The sequence below is a fragment of the Berghia stephanieae genome, chromosome 3 (assembly GCF_034508935.2).
Source record: "Berghia stephanieae isolate SIO BIC M18660-M18661 chromosome 3, UCSD_Bste_1.3, whole genome shotgun sequence".
Lineage (NCBI taxonomy): Eukaryota > Metazoa > Mollusca > Gastropoda > Nudibranchia > Aeolidiidae > Berghia > Berghia stephanieae.
In genome coordinates, this window is record NC_088362.1 from 12,680,733 (window position 1) to 12,706,650 (window position 25,918).

The following is a 25,918-nucleotide window of genomic DNA, read 5'->3' on the forward strand; positions in this document are numbered from 1 at the left end:
GGAAATCTATACTTCAACACCATACGAAGCCTTTCCATTTTCACTCTTTCGTTAGTATGGAGTTTATATGAATGGAAAATTGAACAAATTTGTTTGATTTCCAACTACGGTGATCTCGAGAGAGACCAAAATGTACAGTGACGAAAAACCACAACTAAAAATGTCATAGGGACACATAAAGCCTATGCTTGTAAGCATTAAATACAATCCTACATCTATCAGATTATTGCATAAAATCACCACTAAAGTCAAATGATAAAAATGAATGAAGAAAAAAATAAATAAAATACGGGAGAAGCGATATGGTAGAGAGAAAATCTATTATTCCTATATTATAAAAATTGTATAAAACATTACATTGTAATTGTAATAATTTAAGGGTTAAGTTGACCAGTTTGGTCTTAAATGACAAACCAAAAAATAGGCTATCATTGCTGTGTAGACAATCTACAAATAAATAGCACTGGAATGTTAAAAGCATAGTAAATCAACCTGTAATTTAAAAATTAAAAAGGTCCCATCACACATTAAAATTAAAATAATAATAATAATAATAATAATAATAATAATAATAATAATAATAATAATAATAATAATAATAATAATAATAATAATAATAATAATAATAATAAAATAGAAATATAACATAACATATATTTACAATCAAAGTAAACTCATATTCCTTAAACTACTGAAGTCATTAAAACAATAAATAATTTAAGATAGTGAAATAATTATAAAGCATTATCAACAGAAAAAAGAGAAGAATCGAGGAAATATGAGCAAGGACCTTAAGAACTAAAATTCAATTTAACAAAATATAATTACCAAACTAATAGCTTAATATTAGAGTATGTTGCAAAGTAGAAATATTAGCAAGGGCCTTAAGAACTAAAACTTAAATTAACAAAGTATAATTACACGACAAATAGTTTAATATTGGGTTATTCAGCAAAGCAGGCAAATCATATTAACTCTATTTAACTTACTCAATAATTCTAGAGAAATAAATGAAATCAAATATTATGAAACCAGTAGATCAGGGGTAAAATTAATTCTTTTCAAAGTTTGTAAACAAAAATAAGCTTCCATGCGAGAATAATGCATTTCTAAATGAATGAATATGTGTACAATAGGTAGTATAAAAAATAAAATTGCTATTTATTTCAATAAAAATGTCACAACATCATCCACCCTAATTTGTAACTTTAGTATATTTCAGACAGCAGTTCATTTCTTCACTTACGTTAAACTATGTAAAATCTACATTTATTTATTGAATACAATTATAAAATGTATTTGAAACGGCACCTGGAATCTCATAGCATGTAAAAATTATTTTTAAAAAAAATTAAATTGCTAAATTGATATTAAAGCCATTTTAAATGGTCCGTCCCCATTTCTTAGGCACCCATTTTTGACCTCTTGACGTCACATCTTCAAGAAACCCAACAAGATTTTGGTATGTGTTTTCCAGATCATCGTTGACTATCACCTCATCAAAATTTCGTCGATATTTCTCTTTCATTTCATTGCTATCCTTCTCCAGCTCTCTGCATTTTTCCTCCTGAAAAAAAAAACAAAAAACAAAAAAAAAAAAACAAACTTTAGTGTGATTTACAATGAGGAACGCTGTTTTCTCTCTTCAAATAGACAATGGAACAAGCTATGTAAAACTAATAAATAGAGGTGCCCAAATGAGTCAATAAAATGGAGATAAAGATAAAGGGAGTAAATCTGACTCATGAATGAACAACACAAAACAAACGACCATCCCCCTACCTTATTCTTAAAATATATATATAGTTTTTCATCTCTCTTTCTCTCTCTCTCTTCCATTGCACACACACACACACACAAACACACAAACACACACACACACACACACACATTTACAAATTTTCGCCTATATTATTATGACACTCTAATATAAATATATATGTATTCTGCGTTAACTTGATAAAGGCCAGGGGCCGAAACGTCGTTTGTTTTGAGTTGTTCATTCATGAGTCAGATTTACTCCCTTTATCTTTATCTCCAACAAGCTATGTACTTACTATACTAGGCTTACCCTAACTGAATGAAAAACGCTAAGTTTAAATCAGTGAGATCTATGGAGATAGCACTTATTCTTGGTTTTCTTTTTTTCGCATTTTTCGCAACAAGAAAAGCAAAACTATAATTGCTTGCTACCCTTTGGATAAGATATTGGTCTATCATTAAAAAAAACAAAACAAAAATAAAAACAAACTTCCATTCAGTCTTATCCGACTTCAAACCTATCTATAAAAATCAGAGTTTGGTAAAGTTGTTCACAGTTTTTGTTTATGTTTAAGGGTTTTATGGCCCTTGCAACACATTAAGGTCATATCAGCGCCAGTAAAAAGGAAGAAAATGGGATAGTAAAAAGTTCTAGAATTACAAATAAAGCACCCAAGAAAAAGCAAGACAAAGGAGAATTGGTGCAAATGGGGAACAGATGTAGATTCCAAGAGCACACTATCAAAGTACTTTGAGATCACTACATGTCTCATCCAGACACAAGCACAGGTCCCCACTAAGAGGAATACACTCATATGCTTAGAAATCATATATAATATGTAAACAAACATAATACAGTGCATAACAGAGAGCTGAATAACAAGGAAAAAAATATCATCTCCCAAAACTAACTTTACATTTGACTGTTCACAGTTTTAATCAAGGTTGTGCATATAGGGGGAGTGTTTACCAACAGTGCATAATATTGAGCATCTTATACAAGTTTGATTTTCAGAGCTTTTTTACATAACAACAATCATAACTGATTTCACAAAAAAAATTATTCACAAATCCAAGGCAAAACGCTTGAGGTATTGCGTATTTCAACTTAAGAATTCATAATTCACAGAAATTCTTCACTGACATAGATAAACATCATTATGACGATTAAGAGGAAATTACTTCATTGATTCAAACAAAAATTGTTTCTAATTAATTCAAGGCAATCAATCATCTGATAAAATAGCTTACCAAAATGTCATCATCAAAGTCATCTTCTCTCTGTGTGGAAAAAAAAGAGAGAAGAAAGTAAAAAAGTTTGAAGGACGATAACAAATTAAGCATATCATAATAGTGATTTCAACATGATTTCAAAAAGGATTTGAGCAAATTGACCTAGATTTTCCCTTTTTCCAGCCTGCAATGAGTCAATAATAACCAATGTGATTTTTTGAATTATATTATGTATATCTCCCAAATTGGGAAAACTGTATGTAACCTGTTAGATGTTATCCTTTGTCTGTACTCTCTCTCTCTCTCTCTCTCTCTCTCTCTCTCTCTCTCTCTCTCTCTCTCTCTCTCTCTCTCTCTCTCTCTCTCTCTCTCTCTCTCTTTATCAGAGCACAGCTAGTCGCTTAGTGTTTTCGTGGTTATAATAGATGACAAGATAAACTATTGACAACTGTGATAAATTGATCGTTGCATAAAATACATTTGTCCAAGAGGAAGCAAAAATAAAAGAAATACAAAAGCAAAATGAGAAAAAAGTAAAAGAAAAACAAGAGAAAACAATATTTTTTAGTACAGAAAATGGAATGACTGAATGATACTCTAAGGACCCTTTTTTCAGCTGCTTCTGGCTAATTATGAATAAAGATAAAGTAACAATTACCTTGTAAAATGCGCTATGCCCTAATTAGTGTTATTTTAGGCTTTATTTTCCACATCTTGGTTGAAAATTCCATTATCTATAAAATTTTGTAGTCTTTCTGAGCCATTTCGATATGCCCGTTGAACCAGAGTTTATTTCAGTTTCTTTAGCGTGAAGTGAAAAGGACAATAGAAATTGGCCTGCAACCTTTGCATATGGGAAGCTAGTCTATCGCAAAGGACTTTCCATCAGATCGAACAGACTCGGCTACCCAATCACTGTCGGATGAATAGGGGGGTGGGGCAGAAAAAAATCTCGACTTCAACCTGAATTCCATCTCCATCGGCGGCGTCTGATTTCGATGGATTGGGCACACCCTGAGGAAGCCAACCAATAACACCGCTAGGCAGGCGCTGAGATGGAACCCCCAGGGAAAACGGAAGAGAGGGTGACCTAGAAACACCTGGCGGCGAGACCTGGAGGCGGACATGAAGAGGATGGGACAAACCTTGGGAGAGTTGAAGAAGATGGCCCAGGACAGAGGAAGATGGAGGACTGTTGTCGACGGCCTATGCTCCACTAGGAGTGATGGGCATAAGTAAGTAAGCAAGTAACCAGAATTGAACTCAGTCTCTTTGCATGTGGAACAAGTACTCTAACCAACTGAGCTATCAGGACCTCTGTAAAGTTCCTTGATGTATACACATTGCTGGAAATGGAGGTCTCTGCACTGCAGAAATAAAACTGAACGTACATATATATATACAAGTAAAGACTTACATTGTTGTTGATTCTCCTTCCCTTCTTGTATCTGTTTCTGGCCTTAACTGACTCCCACCTCGGGGCTGCTATGAAGACAACCAAGGGACGGAACTCTTGATTCATCAAAGCCTGCAAATTCTGTGAAAATATAAATCACAACTTAGCAAAAAACATATAATAAAATTTGTAGGTTTAAAACAATTAATCCGATTAAGGAACGATATAGATAGAACGAAGATGACATCACTCAGGTCTTTGTTATTACTTTTTGCCATCAAAAAAATAAAAGGAAACTACTTAAAAGGGGAAATGTTGTCATTTGTGTTCTACCTCCTCTAAATGGTATTAAGTCGGGGTGGTTTTGATGGTCAAAATTGAATTAATAGTGAAAAGTGAGAAATTTGGGTTACGTGTATTTAGTAAAATGATGGGAGTAAGTTAGGCCATAAAACAGCCTAAAATTGGACTAAAATCCATTTCAAACAGATTCAAAAATCCTGAAACGTGTTTTGAACTGTGATAAACTCCCTCAAAACAGTATCATGTCACAACGCTATATAAATGATGTTGACGATGTGGATCTTTTATACGAGAAATTTTGTATAAATAAAATAACTAAAATATTAAATGACCAGTATCATCCACTAAGACCATCAGTTATTATGTCAGAAAAAAGTGGTCGCCCTTTCTCTATTTCAACGAAAACAGAGAGACACCGAAAATCTTTTCTGCCATCCAGTATTAGGCTTTATAACAACAAGCAATAATCATTATATATGATTATTTCTCATTTTTACTTTCAAAAATTGTAAATATTAATTTATTAAATTATTAGTTTTGCAATCTTTTCAATTTTCAATTTATAGTGACAGTTTTAACTATTTTACAGTGTTGAAATTATTCATATTATAAAGCGCAGCTCTGGTTATGGAGCTGCTCCTTTTTTTATATATACATTCTATTTCCATTGTATTTTTATCTTATTGTGTAACTTATAACACGTCTCTACAAAAAATTTCCTTTTTGGGATGCAATAAAGTATTATTATTATTATCTTTATTATTATTGTTATTATTATTATTATTATTATTATTATATTATTATTATTATTATTATATTATTATTATTATTATTATTATTATTATCATTATTATTATCATTATCATTGTTATTATTATTATTATTATTATTATTATTATTATTATTATTATTATTATTATTATTATTATTATTATTATTATTATTGTTATTATTATTATTATTATTATTATTATTATTATTATTATTATTATTATTATTATTATTATTTATTATTATTATTATTATTATTATTATCATTATTATCATTATACATTATCATTATTATTATCATCATTATTATTATTATTATTATTATTATTATTGTTATTATTATTATTATTATTATTATTATTATTATTATTATTATTATTATTATTATTATTATTATTAATGATCTAGATACTGGGAAGAAATTAAAATCCATTTCAAAAAGCCGGAAATCCAGGTTAAGCTAGAAATTTTGCAACCGATATCATTTCTGAAAGCGACAGAAACAGATAACTCGTATTTCTGGTCATTGTGGTTTTAAAATCACTTTCTGACATCTTATTTACCCGATTATGATAACAGTTTGGGGTGGTAGGTCAAATTTTAAACAAACCTCGGGCGCCACATCGAGAACACACAACCTCCCAGACTGTGCTACTTCTCGAATGGAGGATATCCGAATGCCGTACCAATGACCATTGTATTCACCCTCCTCAATGTAGAGATGCTTCTTTAAATCCGATTTCATGTCTTGTGGATCGACAAACACAAAACCTTTCCCTTGTTTGTCTTTGGGTTTCATGGGACGGGAAGTTTCTGAGAGAAAAAAAACAAAAAGAAAGAATCAGTTTAATTTTGATTTCTTAAATTGTTTCAATATCATACCATGTATAAGTTATTGAAAGCATACATTATCATAGTTTGCACTCTCCAGACTTGAAAACCAACCTCAACCATTTGAAAATATTTATCACATTTTCCTCAATATTTCTGAAAATTTTCTCGTATTTTTACCCCAAAAAATCATATTTTCAACACGTGCAACTATCCAAGATTTCAAATTTAATATTACACTGAATTTATGGAGACTTTTCAAGCTAGCAGAGCGTGGGAAAATCTTGTCTGTCTACTTAGAATCTTAAACAGGTGGAGACGATATTTAATGACCCTCAATTATTCCAATTTTATGTATTGCCAAAGCCTTTACTAAGGTATTCCAAGAAAGAATACAGCAGATAATCCAATAAATAAATAAATAAATGTCTGGCGTCAACAGGAATCTCCCATATTGACCAAGTGAACAAATATGAATAATTATCTTGACCTCGGAAAAAAAAATTGAAATGTCTTCATCTGTTACCTTTCTCCCACCTCCAAAAAAAGGATAGATAAATGCATGTACATGAAGCTTTTAAGTCTCAAAGAACTGGTGGGGACAAAAAAAGAAGGGAGAAAATAGGCAATACCTTTTTGCTCTGTTATCCATGATAACATGTATAAACCATATTAAATATTAAGTATTCTAACCCACTTTAAGATGTTTAATACGAAATATATTTCATGAATTCTCGAGGTCATATCCTGAGCTTACGCTACCTGGCACAATGGTGGCATATTTTGCAGGGTAGTCCCTGATGAGACGTTCCTTCAGATTCCTCTTACAGTCCTTGTCTACACCAAGCAGGATCACCGATAACTTGCACGTATCTGATAACATAACCTCTTCATAGATCTTAACTTGGCCATCTTCATATTCTGCATTTCAAAAACAAAAACAAAAAATAAAAACGGGGAAATTTTTCTTTAGGGTCTATCTATTCCAAGACAAGACTGGAATAACTCGGGTGTCAACTATAGTACAATACAGGAAAACGAGCTAATGATAGGTGACTTGCTCAAGGTCACACAGCAAAGTGGAGAGCAGAAAAACGGTATCTTTTGGGTATGAAGCAAAGTCCATACAACTGTGTCACGCTGCCCCACAGAATACCATGTATAAAATCAGATAAAACAATCAAAAACAAATATTACCAATCATCTTTACAAGATTTTAAGTAAAGCCAAAATATTTTTTTATAATTGAAAATAAAAATTAACAATAAAAAAAGTAAAACGTATATTTAGCATAAAAGGACGTTGACAAGATCATAAAACAAAAACATACCAAGAAATAAATACAAACAAATAAAAATCAAACGTTTCGGTGCTAATGGGAAATTCAAATTTGGATGGTCTAAAATGTTAAATTATTTACAGCATTTTGAATTTTTCATTTTTCAAAAAAACTTTAATTATATATCTTTGTTTAAAGAAGTAAATACATAATTTTATTAAAAGTCAATTACAGAATACTTAACTTTCTAAAGGAATATAATGTTGATTTACTGATCATGTAGCCATTCAATGACCCCCCCCCCCCCCCCCCCCCCCCTTTCTCAATCCCTTGGTTAATTCCAAAACTTCTATCATAATTTGGGCACAAAATAATTACAAGCGCCTTACACAAAAAGAAGAAGTCTACTCACGATGCACATTCAAAGACACTAAATTAGTATCATGTTAATTCTCACCTCCAGCATTTGCAGAATCGTAGCCAACTTTTTTCTTCTTTTTACCCATTCCACATACTAGAATAAAAGTAATAGTAAATAAGTCTTATAAATATATATATATATATATATATATATATATATTATATATATATATATATATATATATATATATATATATATATATATATATATATATATATATATAAAATAGCAGTCGTAATAGTAGTAGTAGTAGTAGTAGTAGTAGTAGTAGTAGTAGTAGTAGTAGTAGTAGTAGTAGTAGTAGTAGTAGTAGTAGTAGTAGTAGTAGTAGTAGTAGTAGTAGTAAGTAGTAGTAGTAGTAGTAGTGGTAGTAGTAGTAGTAGTAGTAGTAGTAGTAGTAGTAGTAGTAGTAGTAGTAGTAGTAGAGAAGTAGCAGTAGTATAAGTAATAATGATAATAATAATAATAATGATAATAATAATAATAATAATAATAATAATAATAATAATAATAATAATAATAATAATAATAATATTAATAATAATAATAATAATAATAATTGTAATGTGATGACATATTTCAAAAAATAAAATTTGTAGGTAATCCACATATATCTATACTTATATTACAACAAGAAAAGAAAAAAAAGTTGATATTCTTCCTTTCGCATCCAATGCCAATGTCCATTGTGTTTGTTTTTTCTTTCTTTTCTTTGTTAGAATTTGTAGGCAACTTACATAAACTACTCTTTGCCTTGGCTGTCTCAGGTTTGACATACACCTGCCTTTTTTCCTGTAGTGACTTTGATGGAATAAGGCCTATGGGAGCAGTTGGATCATCTGCCATTTTTGCCTGAAAAGAGATAAGTCATTTAGGATCACTGATAATTTAAAACTTAAACCCTAAACTTGAGATTTTATATGGCGCAATATCAACTAAGCTTGCTCAAAACACTTTACAAGGGGTTCCTGGTCAACAGCAACACTAAACATGTAGGATGGGACATGACACGTGTTAGGCGATTTACAATTTTTTCAGACAAAGACAACGCTGTTAACGGCCAGGTACCAGTAAAGAGCATTTTCCAAGTACTCAACTATGCGCCGAGCGAAGCTCGAACCCAGGACATTCCGATTCGAAAGCGAGTGTCATACCACAAGACCACATAGCCGCATAATTAAATCTGAAAAGGTGTGGTTGAAACGATGCCAGACAAAGCACAAAGAAAAATACAAGAAAAAAACAATTTTTAAATCTCAAAATATCAGCCTGCCTTGACTAGGGATCAATTCTCAGGCCTCCTGATTACCAACCAGACGTGCCATCATTAGAACACACAGGTTACCAGATCATTGCGATGATTTAATACTTGCATTCTTCACAGAGGGGGTCCCGATAACTCGGTAGAGCATTCGTTTCACACACACACATTTTGATTTCATTTTGATTTGACAATATTTTAAATAGATTTTATCATTTTCTTATGTTCTTTTATAGTTTACTAGTTTTCACTGTTCAAAAATAAGTTGAATTGAATGAAAAGCGGTCAGTAAACTTAAGTCAATAATATTATATGAAACCTGCTATCAAAAAAATATTTCAAAATATCAGCCTGCCTTGACCTAGGGATCAATTCTCAGGCCTCCTGATTACCAGCCAGACGTACCATCATTACAACACACAGGTTACCAGATCGTTGCGATGATTTAATACTTGCATTCTTCACAAAGGGGGTCCCGACAACTCAGTTGGTAGAGCATTCGCTTCACATGCCAAGGGACCGAGATCGATCCCGGGTGCAGTCGAGATTTTTTTTTTGGACGCCCCGCTGGCCACCCAGAAGTATTGGGTAGCTGGCTCTTTTAGATCTGGTGGAAAGTACTTTGCGAGAGAATAGCGTCCTATCCAGAGGGTAGTAGGCAATTGCTATTGTACGTTTCATGCTATAGAAACTGGGATGAATTCCGGCTCCATGGGCCGATTGGCTCTGAAGGACTACTTATTCTTCACAGGAGTACGCATCTTTCATGTTCTCTTCTTTCTAAGAGTCAAATTAATTTCCCACCAAATAAAAAAAAGACAAATAAATAAACAAATAAATGGAACATTGTAAAAGAGATATGGTAATGAGACAGAAATATCCAAAAAATTAAAATTTCCTTAAAAATAACACTGTTCAAGTGGCAGCAAGATGGCCGAGTGGATAATCTGGATAAACCTATGCCTATGTGTTTACATATCTGAAGGACTGAAAACCAAATGCGATTATGAGCTTAATTTAACACTGTTGTAATGGAGAAGATTTTTTACTTTGTTTTTAGACTATATTTCCAACAATGAGCCCATAACAATTTGGGTTATCAGACCTGTAAATTAGTATAAAACGACTTAAAGTGTGTGGCGATCGGTAAAGATGATGTTGAGATAGTTGACTATTTTAAATATTTAGGAATAACCATTGATAGTTCCCTCAATTTCTCTCAACATATTAATATAATATCTAAGAAAGTTGCCCAAAGATTATACATCCTAAGGAAATTGAGAACATTTCAAGTAAGGAAGAAAACTATGTTAAGAGTTTATGACTCATTGATTAAAAGTGTAATTGCGTTTGGCTGCACCATATGGTTTGGAGGATGCCGACTTAAAGATAAATCAAAAATTTCAAAATCTATCAAAGAGGCATCAAAAATAATAAACCATCCTCTTGATGGAGTAGAAAGAATTCATGGAAAAGCAATAGAAAGGAAAGCATTCTCAATTACCAACAATAAAAAACATATTTTATACCATGAATTTAGTCTTTTACCATCTGGGAGAAGGTTTTGTCAGATTAAATGTAGAACTAACAAGTATAAATCAACGTTCGTTCCATCAGCAATAAAAATTTTGAATATTTCATATGGTACAGAAAAACCAAGGATTGATTCGTTGACTGATTAACTGATTAATTTATTTAATGTAAGATTAACTGACCAATTGATAATGATGATATAATTTTTGGTGTCGAATTGCCACAATCGTAACAAATTGAAAACGAAATGAATATGTTTATGTTGTGTATATCGCACATGTGAAAGAAAGAGAGAGAGAGAGAGAGAGAGAGAGAGAGAGAGAGAGAGAGAGAGAGAGAGAGAGAGAGAGAGAGAGGAGAGAGAGAGAGAGAGAGAGAGAGAGAGAGAATAAGTAGGAGTGAAATATCTGTTCAATCTTAGTTATCGTTTAACATTATAACAAGTGTAACTAAATGACAAATTGCCATATTTATGGACAATAAAGATCTATTATTATTATTATTATTATACATCTGCCCTTGTGCGTTATTAGATAAACAACAAGAAAATAAAAATTGTGAGGAATGTGTAACTTTAAAAAAAAAATTATTCAAAATTAAACAAAACAAGCAAGGGGGGGGGGGGGGGGGGGGGGGGGGGGGGGGGGGGGAACTGACCTGCCACCAGTTTTCATCCGAGTCATCCAAAACCGCCAGCAAGTCACCTGTGTTGTAAGACAGCCCTACCTTCTTGTAAGGAATCAACCTGTCTGTCATTGAATTGTAATTGATGCATGCTCTCATGAAGGTCTGAGGAAAGTCGGAGGGGAAAAATACTTCAAACAATGGTACCATATCAATAAAAGTAATGAACAAAAGTGAATATAACAGCTTCAAAAAAAAAAGAACAAAATACCCAACACAGGACGTTTCGGGTTCAAAACCGTTCTTCAGCCAGCAACAAATAACAATTGAGACATAAATACATTACTAAATTCCAAATTCACGACAGATAAATTTTGTAGGTCATCTCTATTGTAGAAAAATCTTGGGTATTTTGATCTTTTTTTAAATCAGTTATATTCATTTTTGTTTATTCCTTTTTGCAGTCCACAGCTTCTAGCAGCTTAGTATCACTTTATCATATCGATATAATGCCGAGAGAATAACTAATATGCCATTAAATCCTCAATAAGACAATTTTAGACTCACAATGGTTATATTTTTTAGAATGCAACAATAAACAGAATTATGTAAGTAAAATTGCATTGAATATGCAGTGGAAAAGGAAGCTTTTTTAATGCTTTTTTTTATTTTCCGCCTCTTCTTTCTTTCTTTATCTCCCATTATAGGCGCCTTCTGATTAAAAAAAACAAACAAAATTTTAAAAAGATAGTAATAATAATTTGTTAAACGTTATAATCTAAAGACGATGAGTACATTTTTATTCATATATTATGTTGGCAAACTTACCACATCAGAGGAATATTGACTTGCATTATGTGGAACAATTTTAATGATAATCCACTCTTCTACATCCTTCAACACAACCATCAGATCCTCAGGGACAAAGACTGGCTCTCCATTTACCTCCTTCACAAAGTCTCCAACCTGTAAACGAGCTGTATACAGGGGGGGGGGCAGAAACATACAGATTACAATTTATCAATGGCATTTTAAGAATTGAAAATCCCATTTCTAAACAGTAAATATAATTAGAAATTCAACATTAATTTTGCTATTTCCAGAAAATACAATTTAAAAGAAAAACATTCATAAAAGGAAAGAAATAGCAACAAGACTTTCATTATAAATATAATTCTTTATCCAGTGTAAGAAAAATATCAATAAAACACTAATATTTCGAATCCCAAATTTGTAAAAAAAAATTTAAAAAAAAGGTTCTTGGTGACTGAATGAATCACGCTTGCAATATTTGCTATGAATGATCAAGCTGGTCACATGACTTTCTGGCGATCATATCAGTTCTTATCTATGATAAATTCCTATAATGATACGTACATTGTTTGTCCGCCAGACTGTTTTGTCGGATCTTGGCAATGAACAGATTATCATTGTCATCCTGCCGAACTGTGATTCCCTGGAGATAAAACAATATAAAAACAATAGTGAGAAAAGATTTGTCATAGGAGGTATGTGATTAACTGTAATAAAGCTTAAGGAATGTTATAGTCGAAAGTCACATTTTTCTACCATCAAACTGGTGAGATGAAAAAAAACATATTAAAGAAGAAGAGGATACAAAAGAAGAAGAAGAAGAAGAAGAAGAAGAAGAAGAAGAAGAAGAAGAAGAAGAAGAAGAAGAAGAAGAAGAAGAAGAAGAAGAAGAAGAAGAAGAAGAAGAAGAAGAAAAGAAAAAGAAGAAGAAGAAAAAGAAGAAGAAAAAGAAGAAGAAGTCGAGGTAGTATTTGTAGAATGAAAAGAAAAATAAGATGTTGGGATGATGATGATGATGATGATGATGATGATGATGATGATGATGATGATGATGATGATGATAATGACGATTATTCATACAAAAATATAATTTGAAACAAAAGAAAATACTGAGGCTCTTTTACTATTCTGGACTATGCTTTAGAAATTAAAAAAAAATATATAAATAAAACGACAATAAAATATGATTTCATTGCATACAACCTGTTGTTAAACGCCTTTTAAAATATTTTTAGAGTTTTTTTAATATAAAAGGCAGGACTTTTGTGCTTTAAGCTATTATGTTAAAAAGCCTTTCCGGGTATCCCCTGAGATTTGAATCTTCAACTTCATCATGTGAAGCCAGTGAAGTTAATACCATACAGTTGGCAATAAGCATGCTTGAAAAAGCGGTCTCATACAAAAAAAAAAAAAAAAAAATCATAAAACTGTAATATAGTGTACGGTATGATTTTTCATGTTTCCCCTTTGTACACAAATAAAAAGCCTGTCTGCCTATACTGTCAACTTCATTTACATGAGTGCATTCATCCATAGTCAGCACAGTAATATAATAGGGGACATTATTGAATAGAAATGAGATTCATTTGGTTGATACATATAAATCAATGGATGCATAATAATAATAATAATATAATAATAATAATAATAATAATAATAATAATAATAATAATAATAATAATAATAATAATAATAATAATAATAATAATAATAATAATAATAATAAAAAATATTAATAATAATAATAATAATAATAATAATAATAATAATAATAATAATAATAATAATAATAATAATAATAATAATAATAATAATAATAATAATATAATAATAATAATAATAACAAGAAGAAGAAGAAGAAGAAGAAGAAGAAGAAGAAGAAGAAGAAGAAGAAGAAGAAGAAGAAGAAGAAGAAGAAGAAGAAGAGAAGAAGAAGAAGAAGAAGAAGAAGAAGAAGAAGAAGAAGAAGAAGAAGAAGAAGAAGAAAAATAATAATTTAAAAAAATATATATAATAATAATAACAATAAGAAGAAGAAGAAGAAGAAGAAGAAGAAGAAGAAGAAGAAGAAGAAGAAGAAGAAGAAGAAGAAGAAGAAGAAGAAGAAGAAGAAGAAGAAGAAGAAGAAGAAGAAGAGAAATAATAATTTTAAAAATATATATATAATAATAATAACAATAGTAATATAATAATAATAATAATAATAATAATAATAATAATAATAATAATAATAATAATAATAATAATAATAATAATAATAATAATAATAATAATATTTGTTTTTTTTTTGTATGTTGGGTTGTTTTTTTTAATGACCAAATCACATGGGTGACCAAATATAAGTCCATAGGTAAAAACGAATAAACCTGTTGGAAAATTTGAATAGCCCATTTTCATGAATCTACCATGCTCAATGCGATTCACATTAATATGGAACCATATTTCCATTTCATAAAGTGCCAGTCGCCTGTTAGGTTTCCATTGTGTACATTACACCAAAAAAAATTATGAAAGGCAGCAATAATTTCTTTTTAATTAAAAAAATTGAGCTTTTATATGGCGCAATATCCACTAAACGTGCTCAAAGCTCTTTAAATAAGAAACAACACCATTCTCTCATAAAATGTCTACATCATCTGTATTTGTACTTAAATTAAATTGAAGCACATATTGATTTAGAAACCAAAATATTATCAGTATATCTGTCAGAAATATTAGTAATCCTATAAATGTTTAGCCAACAAGCATGGAAAGTTGACACTCAAAGTGAAATATTGTAATACTATGGTCTCGGTAATCAGCAAAGATGGTTCTCAATCAAATCATTGCACGACTAATACTTCAGTTATTGGAAGGTCTGTATTAATAAACATCAGGCAAATTTACACTGATATAGAAACAATGTGCTTGCGGGTATGTTTGTGTATGTCTGTGTCTGTATTTGTAAATGTGTTGATGTTCATACCATGAACCAAACTGTTTGAGCATTGTTTACCTCACATGAATTGCTTTTTATTTGGACAATAAAGATTATATTATTATTATTATATGCATATTCACACCCTTAAAATTGATTTACAAGAAGAAGCTGAAGCTTATTGTAATGTGTTGAATTTATTAAGTACTATTATAGCTCTATTAAAAAACGAAAGAAGGAAAGAAGGAGAAAAAGAAATACAAATACAATTTGTCTCAACCAAATCAATTGCGGAATAGTTATTTTTCGAAGCACATATCCCATTACTCTCAATCTTCAAGTTAATTAAAAACACATAAACTTACCAAAGGCTCATTTCCAGATTTCTTAAGGATGACAAATCTTTGGTTCTCTCTGTATTGATCAAAAACAGGAGCTGGTGGGTAGTAAGAACCATACGATCTCCTTTTCCTTTCCTTTCTGTCATCATCTCCTTCCCGAGAACGATCATGTCTACGATCAACTTTGTCTTCACGCCTGCGGTCGTCCTCTTCTTCCCGAGAGCGATCGTGTCTATTTCCCCTTCTACGATCATCTCTATCTCTCTCTCTATCATGGCTCGTATTGACTTTTCTGTCTTCCTCTTTTTCAGAATCGTCTTTCTCAGAATCTTTATCTTTTTCTCTATCACTATGATCTCCATTTTTGCCCATCTCTTCCTCACAGTCTGATTCTGGTGGCAATCTGTAATCATCATTGTCACTGACATAGGCCTTGGTAACTATATCTTCATAAGCCTCGAGAAAAGCCTACGAGGTGGAGAAAGTAAAAATGCAGGAAGGGGGATATTGGGGTGGGGGAGGGATATGGGCTTTACAACTTTTATAAATGCAGGATCAGTTTAGACCCAGTCTTTTTATAACAACATTGTAAGACGAATCACAAAAACAGTCACAATTCAATTCTATTTATTCAAAACATGTTTAACAATTGAGCACAATCAGTCTTTTCAATGCTGAATATATGGTTGAGTTGATGATGCTGTGGTGGTGATCAAATGATAGAATCAAACTCAGGACCCAACTGGTTTGGCAACCTCTGCCTTGCTCTGAGGAAGAGTATCTACCTTGAGCGATTCCTCTGTCACAACTTTTGAGGGGTTTGAAGGACAATAAATCAACCCTGCAGGAAAGTTTTAGGAGACAGCTGATAAGCTATTTGACTCTCTTCTCAAAAAAAAAAAAAAAAAAAAGGAACACAGAGGCAATTAAGACATGCGCTCCAATGTCAAGTGTTTTTCATAAAATGTGCTCACTTTTCGACTACTACTACTACTACTACTACCACTACTACCACTACTACTACTACTACTACTACTACTACTACTACTAGTCAATATCTCTGTTCAGAGCTTTTCACCGTGAAAATATATATATAAATTCCATCCCATATCTTGATCCACCATGGCATGAACTGCACAAGAAATCTTTCTCAATATACCATTGAAACTACATTTACCAAAAAGATTTTACACTGAACTATTTTTCTGTATTTTTAATTTTACAAACACATAACAGTTCGTTCCAAATCTTAAATGTAACCAATCGTCTCAAAATGGTATTATTTTGGTGTAAAAAAAGATGCTAAATAGCGATTTTAAAGTTGGATAAATTTGAGATTTTAGTTTTTGTTCAAGCAACCATATTAGTTGTACTAAATAAAACATAAAGACCTAATTAATTCAGGTCTCATACTTTTGCCTGTAAAGTCACTTTTAATATCTAAATTACCCTACATTATAACACTTTGGGGTTTCTGGTCAGAAATGATATTCCTGCTTTTACAGGCGTCAAAGCCTACCTTAAAATGACTGCTTGTTAAAATGTTTCGCATTTCTCTGGCATGTTTTGGAGGTCTGTAGTCTGTGTTGATGATTTCGATGATGTCTTGAGCCAAAGTACTAGCACTACCTTCCTCTGCCTCGGGCAACTGCATGGACAATATGTCATAGACCTGCAAATGTATCAAAATAAATTTTACAAAATGATTCAGAGCAATGTTATATTTTAAAGAAAATCATCATCACCATCATCATCATAATCATCATCATCATCAAGTGCCAGGCCTGTTGCAGACATCGGCGATCATGTCCCTCCAACCATATCTGTCCTCAGATCTTCTCAATAGCTCGATTCCTGTTGCTCCTCTACCAATCCATCCGTTCAGATTGTCAATGTAATCTATCCTCTGTCTCCCTCTTCTTTTCTTCCCAGCAACTTTACCCGTAAGTACAATCTTTTCAATACCGTTTTTTCTGTAAATATGTCCGAGAAATTTTAACTGTCTTTTACTTTTTCTGATGGTGTTTACCAAAATTTGGTCGTACTCCAATTTCTTTTAATACCTAATGCAGCATTAAAAATGACATGTTAAGTTGCAAAAGATGATCAAAAACATCCGATAATGGAGAATACCAGTAGCGACTGACAATACTATGTTATATCAAAAGTTTCGTTTATTTTTTTTTCTCTCTATTTTTCATCTGTTTATGGCAAACATGGATGGTGACAGGTATTTTACATATTAAATGGTCCTTTAACCTGGAGTATGCTGGACAATAATGTGGATGATGTGGCAATGATTAGCTGGATTCTCTACTCTTTCAGATAAGGGTTGTCTTTGATTGTGTCACTGTAAATCTAAGGCTAATCAATTTGTTGAGACTCCGGTTGAACAAGAAATTTGAAACAAATTTGCTAAAGTATTAAACAGCAAGATTCTTTTCTACTAAAAGTTCAAGGCATGAAAAACTTACTTACTTATCCGAACCAGCGACCACCTGAGCTCTAGCCCTTCAGTCTTGTGCCATGACGTAGAAGTTAGATGTCTTTTGTAGTTGTTCCAGGTGACTATAAAGTGTGTTACTGATGCTTGGATTTGGTGGGAGGAATGTGCATCTCAGGTCTTCAAGAGGTTGACATTCAAGCAAGTGGTGTGTTACTCTTTCATTGGGGTGTTCACATAGGGGGCAGGAAAGGGATGTGTCTTTTGTAATTTTGCTTAAATGGTTGTTGAGCGGTATGTGTTGTGTTCTTAGTTGAAAGATGATGCTTTGCTCGTGTCTTCTGAGCTTATTTAGGCAATCAGTCTTTACAGGAGTGGTCATATGGGAAAACATACATCTATCCGTGGTGCTCATTGCCCAACTGTTCATCCATTCTTCTCTCTTATTTGTTTTGATTATTTGTTTCGCTGTGTCTAAGGATACTGGAATTGATGGTTGTAAAAGTGTTGATCCCAGTCTGGCTAGTCTGTCTGCATTGTCATTTCCTGGTATATTTGAATGTCCCGGTATCCACTGGAGAGATAAGTCTACTCTGTGTGTTGTAAGGAATTCCTCTAGTTGAGATCTTAAACTATTGAACGTTGAGGAGAGTTTATCTAAATCGAGAGCTTGGAGAACCGATTTGGAGTCTGTGAAGATGACAGTGTTTTGAAGTTTTGAAGGGTTTAGCTGGAAAACAGAAGAGAGGTGTCGCAGTGAGGCTTCTATTGCAACTGCAAGAATTGTGGATTTTATCACAGGTTTTATCTGGGTATTCTACTACAAACCCATACCCAGCATTTTTAGTTCCTTTGTGGGCAGATCCATCTGTGTAAACATGTATCCAGTTGTCTGGGTATTCTTGTATTGTCTTCATTGCTAATGTTTGTATATCTGATTTGTTTTTATTTCTTGTTGTTTCTTCTACGAGGTTAGTCTTTATTTTTGGAAGTTTTAGTTCGGCGTATGGAGGTTTTTGACTGATTAAAATAGATTTTTCTCTGTTTTCTGGGAGTCTGTGTCTTTCATTCAAGTTGTTAGCAATGTGTAGCAAGGATTTTTGTTTTAATCTTGTTCTTGGTTTCCATTTCTCTGCCAGAATTCTGTTTGGATGGTTTTCCTCTTTTCGTTTGTATCTTTCAACCATTTCAAGCAATGCTGATTCTCTGCGAAGTCCAAGTGGTTCCACATTAGTATGTATTTCACATGCTGCTGTGGGTGTCGATCTCAGGGCACCGGAGATGAAGCGAAGGGCTTGGTTTTGTACCCTGTCCAAGGTTTTGTGTGTGTTTTTACTACCTACATTTTGGAGGGCTAAATTGTAGTCCATGACGGAACGCACATAGCCTAAATAGAGTTGTCGAAGCGAGTTTTTGTCTGCTCCCCAATTAGTACTGGCTAGTCGTTTTAGTAACTGGAGTCTCTTTGTGGCTTTGATTTTTACATTCTGAGTGTGTTTGTTCAGAGATAGTTGTCTGTCTAACTGTATGCCCAAATATGTGGGGTTTTCTTCTTTTGCGAGTCGATGGCCTTGGATGGAGAGTGTTATTTCTTTCTTGGAAACAGGATGGCTCTTAGTAAATATAGAGTAGACTGCTTTATTGCAATTAACTTTTAATTTCCATTTATCACAGAAGGTGTTTAAGCTTTCTAAATCTTCATTTATTCTATTGGAGGCTATTGGTAGGTGCTTCGTAGTATACCACATAACTAAATCGTCAGCATATAGGGCCTTTTCTGTCTGTAATACTTCTGGTAGATCATTTATAAAAATAAGAAAGAGAGTACAGCTGAGGCAGGATCCTTGTGGGAGACCTTCCTCTAATACTTCTCTGTTTGACAGTCCGTTATTAATTTTTGTTTGGATTGTTCTGTTACTGAGAAATTGTTTAATCCAGAAGTAGAGATTTCCATCAATTCCGTAGTCCATCATTTTTGATAACAACCCTTTCCTCCATACTTTGTCATAGGCTTGTTGGAGATCAACAAAAACCGCGACTGTATGTTTTCCATCTTGAAAGCCATCAATTATTTTTTGACTTAATCTAAACAATTGATCTTCTGTTCTTTGCCCTATCCTAAAGCCTGCCTGATATTTCTTTAGTAGGCCACATGTCTCCAGCCACCAGTATAATCGGTTATTTACCATTCTCTCAGCGATCTTTCCAACACATGAGGTGAGAGATATTGGTCGGTAACTTTTCGTTTCGTCGGGTGGTTTATCTTTCTTTAAGATTGGAATTATAATAGCATTTTTCCATCCCCTTGGTACTATTCCTGTCTCCCATGTTAGATTTATAAGTTTGAGAAGCATCTGTTTACCTCTCACGCTAAGATGCAAGAGCATTTCATTGTGTATCTTATCTGGTCCAGGGGATTTCCTTAACTTGAGTTTTTTCATAGCTCTGTGAAGTTCTGACATGGTAAAGCCCTCTTTGAACAGGTATGAGATAGCTTTTGGGGCCTTTTCTTGATGTTTAAGGTCTTTAATCAATTTTTTGTCCTTTTCACTTCTTTTTGAGGCATGAAAAACAAAAACAGAAACGAAACACACACACACACATACGCATACCCACACAAAACCAACAAAATTCTAGACATGAAAAAAAAAAATGAAACAAAAAAAAAAAACCCAAACAAATGAAAAAATAATTAACCATAATAAAGGTCTATACCCAGGCTCAACTGGAGAGAGGCCATTTTCGCCTTACAACAAAGAGAAGCAAGAAATTTTACATGCTGACATGTCTTACCTCTCCTAAAGCCTGGTATTCAGAGTCTCCGAGGACTTCATTTAGCAGATCTAGATCCTCATGCTTGGCTCCAAAGTCCTCCAAATCAGGAAGGAATTCTCGAAGTTCCTCATATTTATCTGAAATTCAATCAAATGGATTTTAATGAGTGATTATATATACCCCATTTCTTTTCCTTTCTCTCTTTATGAATTTTTTAAAAAAAAAAGATGTTGCACTACAAACAAATTCTGAATTGGCAGTAATAATCCTATATAATGAATATGTTGAGTGGATTTGAGTAACCCCTTATCAAAATCACTCAACGTTAACCAATAAAATGTTCTCATTCTGAGGTTTCGGGGGTCCCTATAGTTCAGTTTTAGAGCACTTGCTTTGATCACATGCAAAGAGACAAAGAGCAATCATTTGAGAAGTCTGAAATTTTTTGGAGGACCACTGTACAGCCAGCAGTGATTGGGTAGCTGGATCTGTTGAATCTGGTGGAAAATAATTTGCCATAGGCTAGTGACCTATCCAAAGGGTAGCAAGCAATTGCTAATATCCGTTTCACAGTAGAAAAATCGGGAAAAGCTGCAGCTCCATGGCCCTAATGGCTCTGAAGGGATACCGAGGCTGGGATCTGGAAATAGAGGGGAACGATAAGAGCTGAAAAACACACATATACATTTGATATTCCTTTCAGAAACATAACAATTATTGAATAGCAATATATAAAAGAAAGAAAGAAAGAAAGAGAGGAAGAGAGAGAGAGAGAGAGAGAGAGAGAGAGAGAGAGAGAGAGAGAGAGAGAGAGAGAGAGAGAGAGAGAGAGAGAGAGAGAGAGAGAGAGAGAGAGAGAGAGAGAGAGAGAGAGAGAGAGAGAGAGAGAGAGAGACAGATAGAGAGAGAGAGAGAGACAGAAAGAAATGTCTCACAAACAAAAGAGAGGGATAACTTACCAACTACTGACAGTGGTGGCTCTGAGGCAGGCATCTTTGAAAGATTTTTACCTGAAAATGTGAAGAGTGATGCTGGATAATACAATTGTCTATAAAATACAAGAACACAAAACTACAGAAATTCTTTCTTCATTGGAACTATCTCGGAGTGGAATGGGCTGGATGAACTGGTCATAATGGCACCACACCTAAACGATTTCAAGGTCCGACTGACATGGGCCCATGCCCAATGAGGACGCCGCTGAAATACAACCAGACCATTGGTTTCTTCAGCACCAGCCATACAGATGCTATAAGACTTATTTGGATAGATAACCTAGATAACCCTTACCAATCCTAATTAGATCCAATTGCTATTTTGCTGTGCTTATTCTATTATCATAAATGACGAACAGCACTAACATTCATTAATTATAAAAGAGCAAATAACTAATAACGCTACAACAGAAGAAAATGGTTAGATCCTGTTGACAAGATAAAATTAAACGGTATCTGCACCAGTTGAAAAATTATGTTTTCACTTGATTAATGAGACTACTCTTACTACTGCTACTACTACACTACTACTACTACTACTAATTCTACTACTATACTAAATAATAATAATAATAATAATAATAATAATAATAATAATAATAATAATAATAATAATAAAATAATAATAATACTCAATAATAATAATAATAATAATAATAATAATAATAATAACAATAATAATAATAGCAATAATAATAATAATAATAATAATAATAAAATAATAATAATAATAATAATAATAATAAATAATAATAGTAATAATACCAATAATAATAATAATAATAACAATAACAATAATAATAATAATAATAATAATAATAATAATAATAATAATCATAATAATAATAATAATAATAATAATAATAATAATAATAATAATAATAATAATAATAATAATAATAATGAAATTTTAAACTATGAATTATGAATATAAACCTACAAGTTTTATTTCATGAACTCATTAATATAAACTACTTTTTTATATCTAATGACCATCATTTGGCTTAGTCTTAGCCGGCTTACAAAGGTACTTAAATTCAGCAAAAGTAAACTTCGATGGAACCAGGAACAACGTAAAATACAACCACGTAGACTGGTACTGAGTGATAACTAGTGAAAAATAGACAAGTTTTAATAAGATTGTTGCAGTATATGGAAGAAAAAAATAAAACAACAACAACAAAATATTGCTACTTTCTTTTATTGGCTAGACCAATATGAGGTAAACTGACTGACTGGTGTGAGTGTATTGTGAGTGACAATGAAGAGCCAGAGTCAGAGTCAGTTCAGGTAGAAGAGTAGAAGTAGAGGCTAGGACTAGGAGAGAAGACGACAGCAAATTCTGTTTCGTTTTTATTTTCAGTGTTTATAATAGTTGTTAATCATTAATGTATCGGAAATCTACTTTTCAAAACAAAAAAGTCTTAATTGAGGTTTTAATAGGACAACAACGTTTTTATTACTTTTATTTACCTGTATTGATCTGATCAAGCGACAGGTGACACACACAAGCTTCCTTGTATTGTTTTGTATGGTTGACGGCTGACGCCGATCAGATTGCAAGGGACATTACTCTCATAAGGTAAAACTACCAGCAGTAACAACTAACAACACACTTTACACACCTTACACACCTGAGGACACAGATCTCTGTCGGAGGTTACTACCAGCGTTTACCAGACGTGGTAATAAGCCTGAATGAAACATAATCCTCTTGGGTGACAGTTGCCGGGAATGGTTGTAATTTGTCTTGATGAGACTTGCTAGAGTTTGGGGTGAATAGAGAGGAAGCAATATTGTACAGGGGATTTCGTACTTTTTTTATGTTGCCATCTAATTATAATGACAATACGGATCTAATATTTATAATATGATGTAATGTAATGTCATATAATATAACACTATAATGTAATATATTGCAACAGAATATAATATAATATTATAATACAATGCAATATATTGCAGTATAATATAAAAGGAAATAATATGAAATAATATTACAACATAATATGATAAAACATAATATAATATAATATATAATCCTACAATATGATATAGTGTAATGCATCATATATAATATTATAATAACTACACTAAGAATATTGACGATGACAATTATATTTGCCTTTGGATATTAATTTAATAATTTGAAACAGTGATTATATACAGAAAATTGTCAAATTAACAATTAATGTTGTTTGTTAGTATAACCCGTTAAAATGTGACCCATCGCCTATTATGTCGGGGTGAACAAGATGCCGAAAGATCAATTTTAAGCTTAACTGATCAAGAAAACGAAATTTCGGTTTTCAGCACCTTAAAATTCTATATTTTTCTTCAATAATCCATAAATGGACTCAACCCAAGTCTGATGTATTTGGTCATAGATTCTATTCTCAGCACTTTGATCATCCCGACTTAATACCGTTTCGAGGCGGCGGGTCACAAATTGTATCCAAGGATGCATGTACGTTACATAGAGCATTTAAAGGCTTTAAAAGCTTATTAGCTCTTGAACGACAAGGTATGATTCGATGCGATACGATACGAATTTTATTCTCTCTGTAATGCGAAACAAATATATACAAGAATAGTTATAAAGAAATAAATAAATTATTGTTTGTTACCCTTTGGGTAGGACGCTAGTCTTTCGCAAAGTACTTTCCGACAGATCTGAGAGACCCAGCTACCCAATCAACGCTGGGTGGACAGGAGGGTCGGAAATAAATCTCGACCTTACCCGGGATCGATCTCGGTCCCTGTGCATGTTAAGCGAGTGTTCTACTAATTGAGATATCGGGGCTCCTTCTAAATGATTAATTGAGTTTCTGAAAAAATAAATTGACAAAGTAAACCACTCTCAATCGAGGAATAAGTATCTCAACATGAGTAAAGTGCACCCCCCCCCCCCCCCCCCCCCTTTCCAACTCCCCCGAGTAGTATCTTAAACAAGAGTTAGTCATGCCGGATTTATTATGATAGGGCCCCGACAAATTGCATATTGAATGAGATCCCGTGTTCTATTTCCCTATGGTTGAAATGATAAATCAATAAATAAATATTAAATAAATAGGTAAGGTACCTTTTGCCTTTGATAGTTCTTAATAATAGGCGTATAAGTAAAGAAGTCACGAAAGTACCCCGAGTATTGCGTGATACTTGATACTCTATCGATTCTTGTCCAGTAAAAGATGGTTGTAGGAGTCCACTCTTTAACTCATTCCTGGCTAAACTCTCTCTTATTTTTAATCATAACTAATTTTCCAACCATTTACACACACATTGATGTACTACCCTTTTCACTTAAGAACATTATGTGTATGATTTGACCTACAGTTACAACTGAGCTGTCTCTTTATTACTACTTGTTGAAAACCGTTAGATCAGCTTTCATCCTGTTGGATTAAAATCCAATCCCGTGTGTAAAAGGTTAATATCGTACAACTTTCTGTGTTGAAACTTGATATTATAAGGATATCCAAGGTTTCGATTACTCTCCTGTTCGTAGAGTAACCCATTCGTATCGTATAGAACAGTAAAGTTTGCTGCCCCAAACGTAAACAATAACAAGTTGCTAGTGATTTCCGTTAGGGACCGGAATAATTTACGCACAATATAGGTCTCCCAATTTTGTAGTTTGAGTTGTAGGCAATACACTTTCAGTATTGAAAATATGTTTACATAAAATCTAACAGTTGCAGAAATAATAATATAAGACTAAATTATTCTGAAAATCAGGCTCCGAATAATTCTCGTTTTGTTCATACCAGCGCAATAATTTGCTCTGGTCTAAAAATAGATAGACGTAACTTTTGATAAATTTTACCTTTTGTTCCATAAAATATCCATATCTAGACATTATTTGATGCATGATCGAGTATTTATGAATATGTGTTTCTTTTGCCACCTAACAGCCAAATTTTAAAGGTTATTTTCTTTCTATTATTTACATTGGAACGTGAGCTGTCAAGACAGGAACATGTGGTTTGCCATGTGCTTCTCGACCTTTCTTTACGTTTGGGGCAGCAAACTTTACTGTTCTATTTCTCGGATAGTCTATCTAGTATTAAGTGAGCTTTTAAATGAGCTTTTATATGGCGCAATATCCACTAAATGTGCTCAAAGGGCTTTACAAGGGGTCCCTGGTCAACAGCAACATTTAACATGTAGGACGGGACATGACGCTTATTAGGCGATATTACAATTTTTCGGACAAAGACA

The 25,918-nt window shown here is 32.7% G+C and overlaps 1 protein-coding gene across 1 annotated transcript; it reads right to left on the bottom strand.

Annotated features, from left to right (window-relative positions):
* Positions 1–939: 939 nt before the first annotated feature.
* On the bottom strand, positions 940–23,246 carry LOC144967162 (MAGUK p55 subfamily member 2-like). The gene is made up of 15 exons (XM_078904062.1): positions 23,171–23,246; positions 21,662–21,712; positions 20,721–20,839; positions 17,004–17,156; positions 15,509–15,952; positions 12,791–12,869; positions 12,242–12,390; positions 11,447–11,578; positions 8,733–8,847; positions 8,032–8,088; positions 7,058–7,216; positions 6,075–6,277; positions 4,412–4,531; positions 3,013–3,042; positions 940–1,567 (listed from the first exon to the last, which is right to left on the bottom strand). The coding sequence occupies exons 2-15, from the start codon at positions 21,693–21,695 to the stop codon at positions 1,382–1,384; spliced, it is 1,980 nt and encodes a 659-aa protein (XP_078760188.1). The 5' UTR covers positions 21,696–21,712; positions 23,171–23,246; the 3' UTR covers positions 940–1,381.
* Between the last annotated feature and the right edge of the window lie 2,672 nt (positions 23,247–25,918).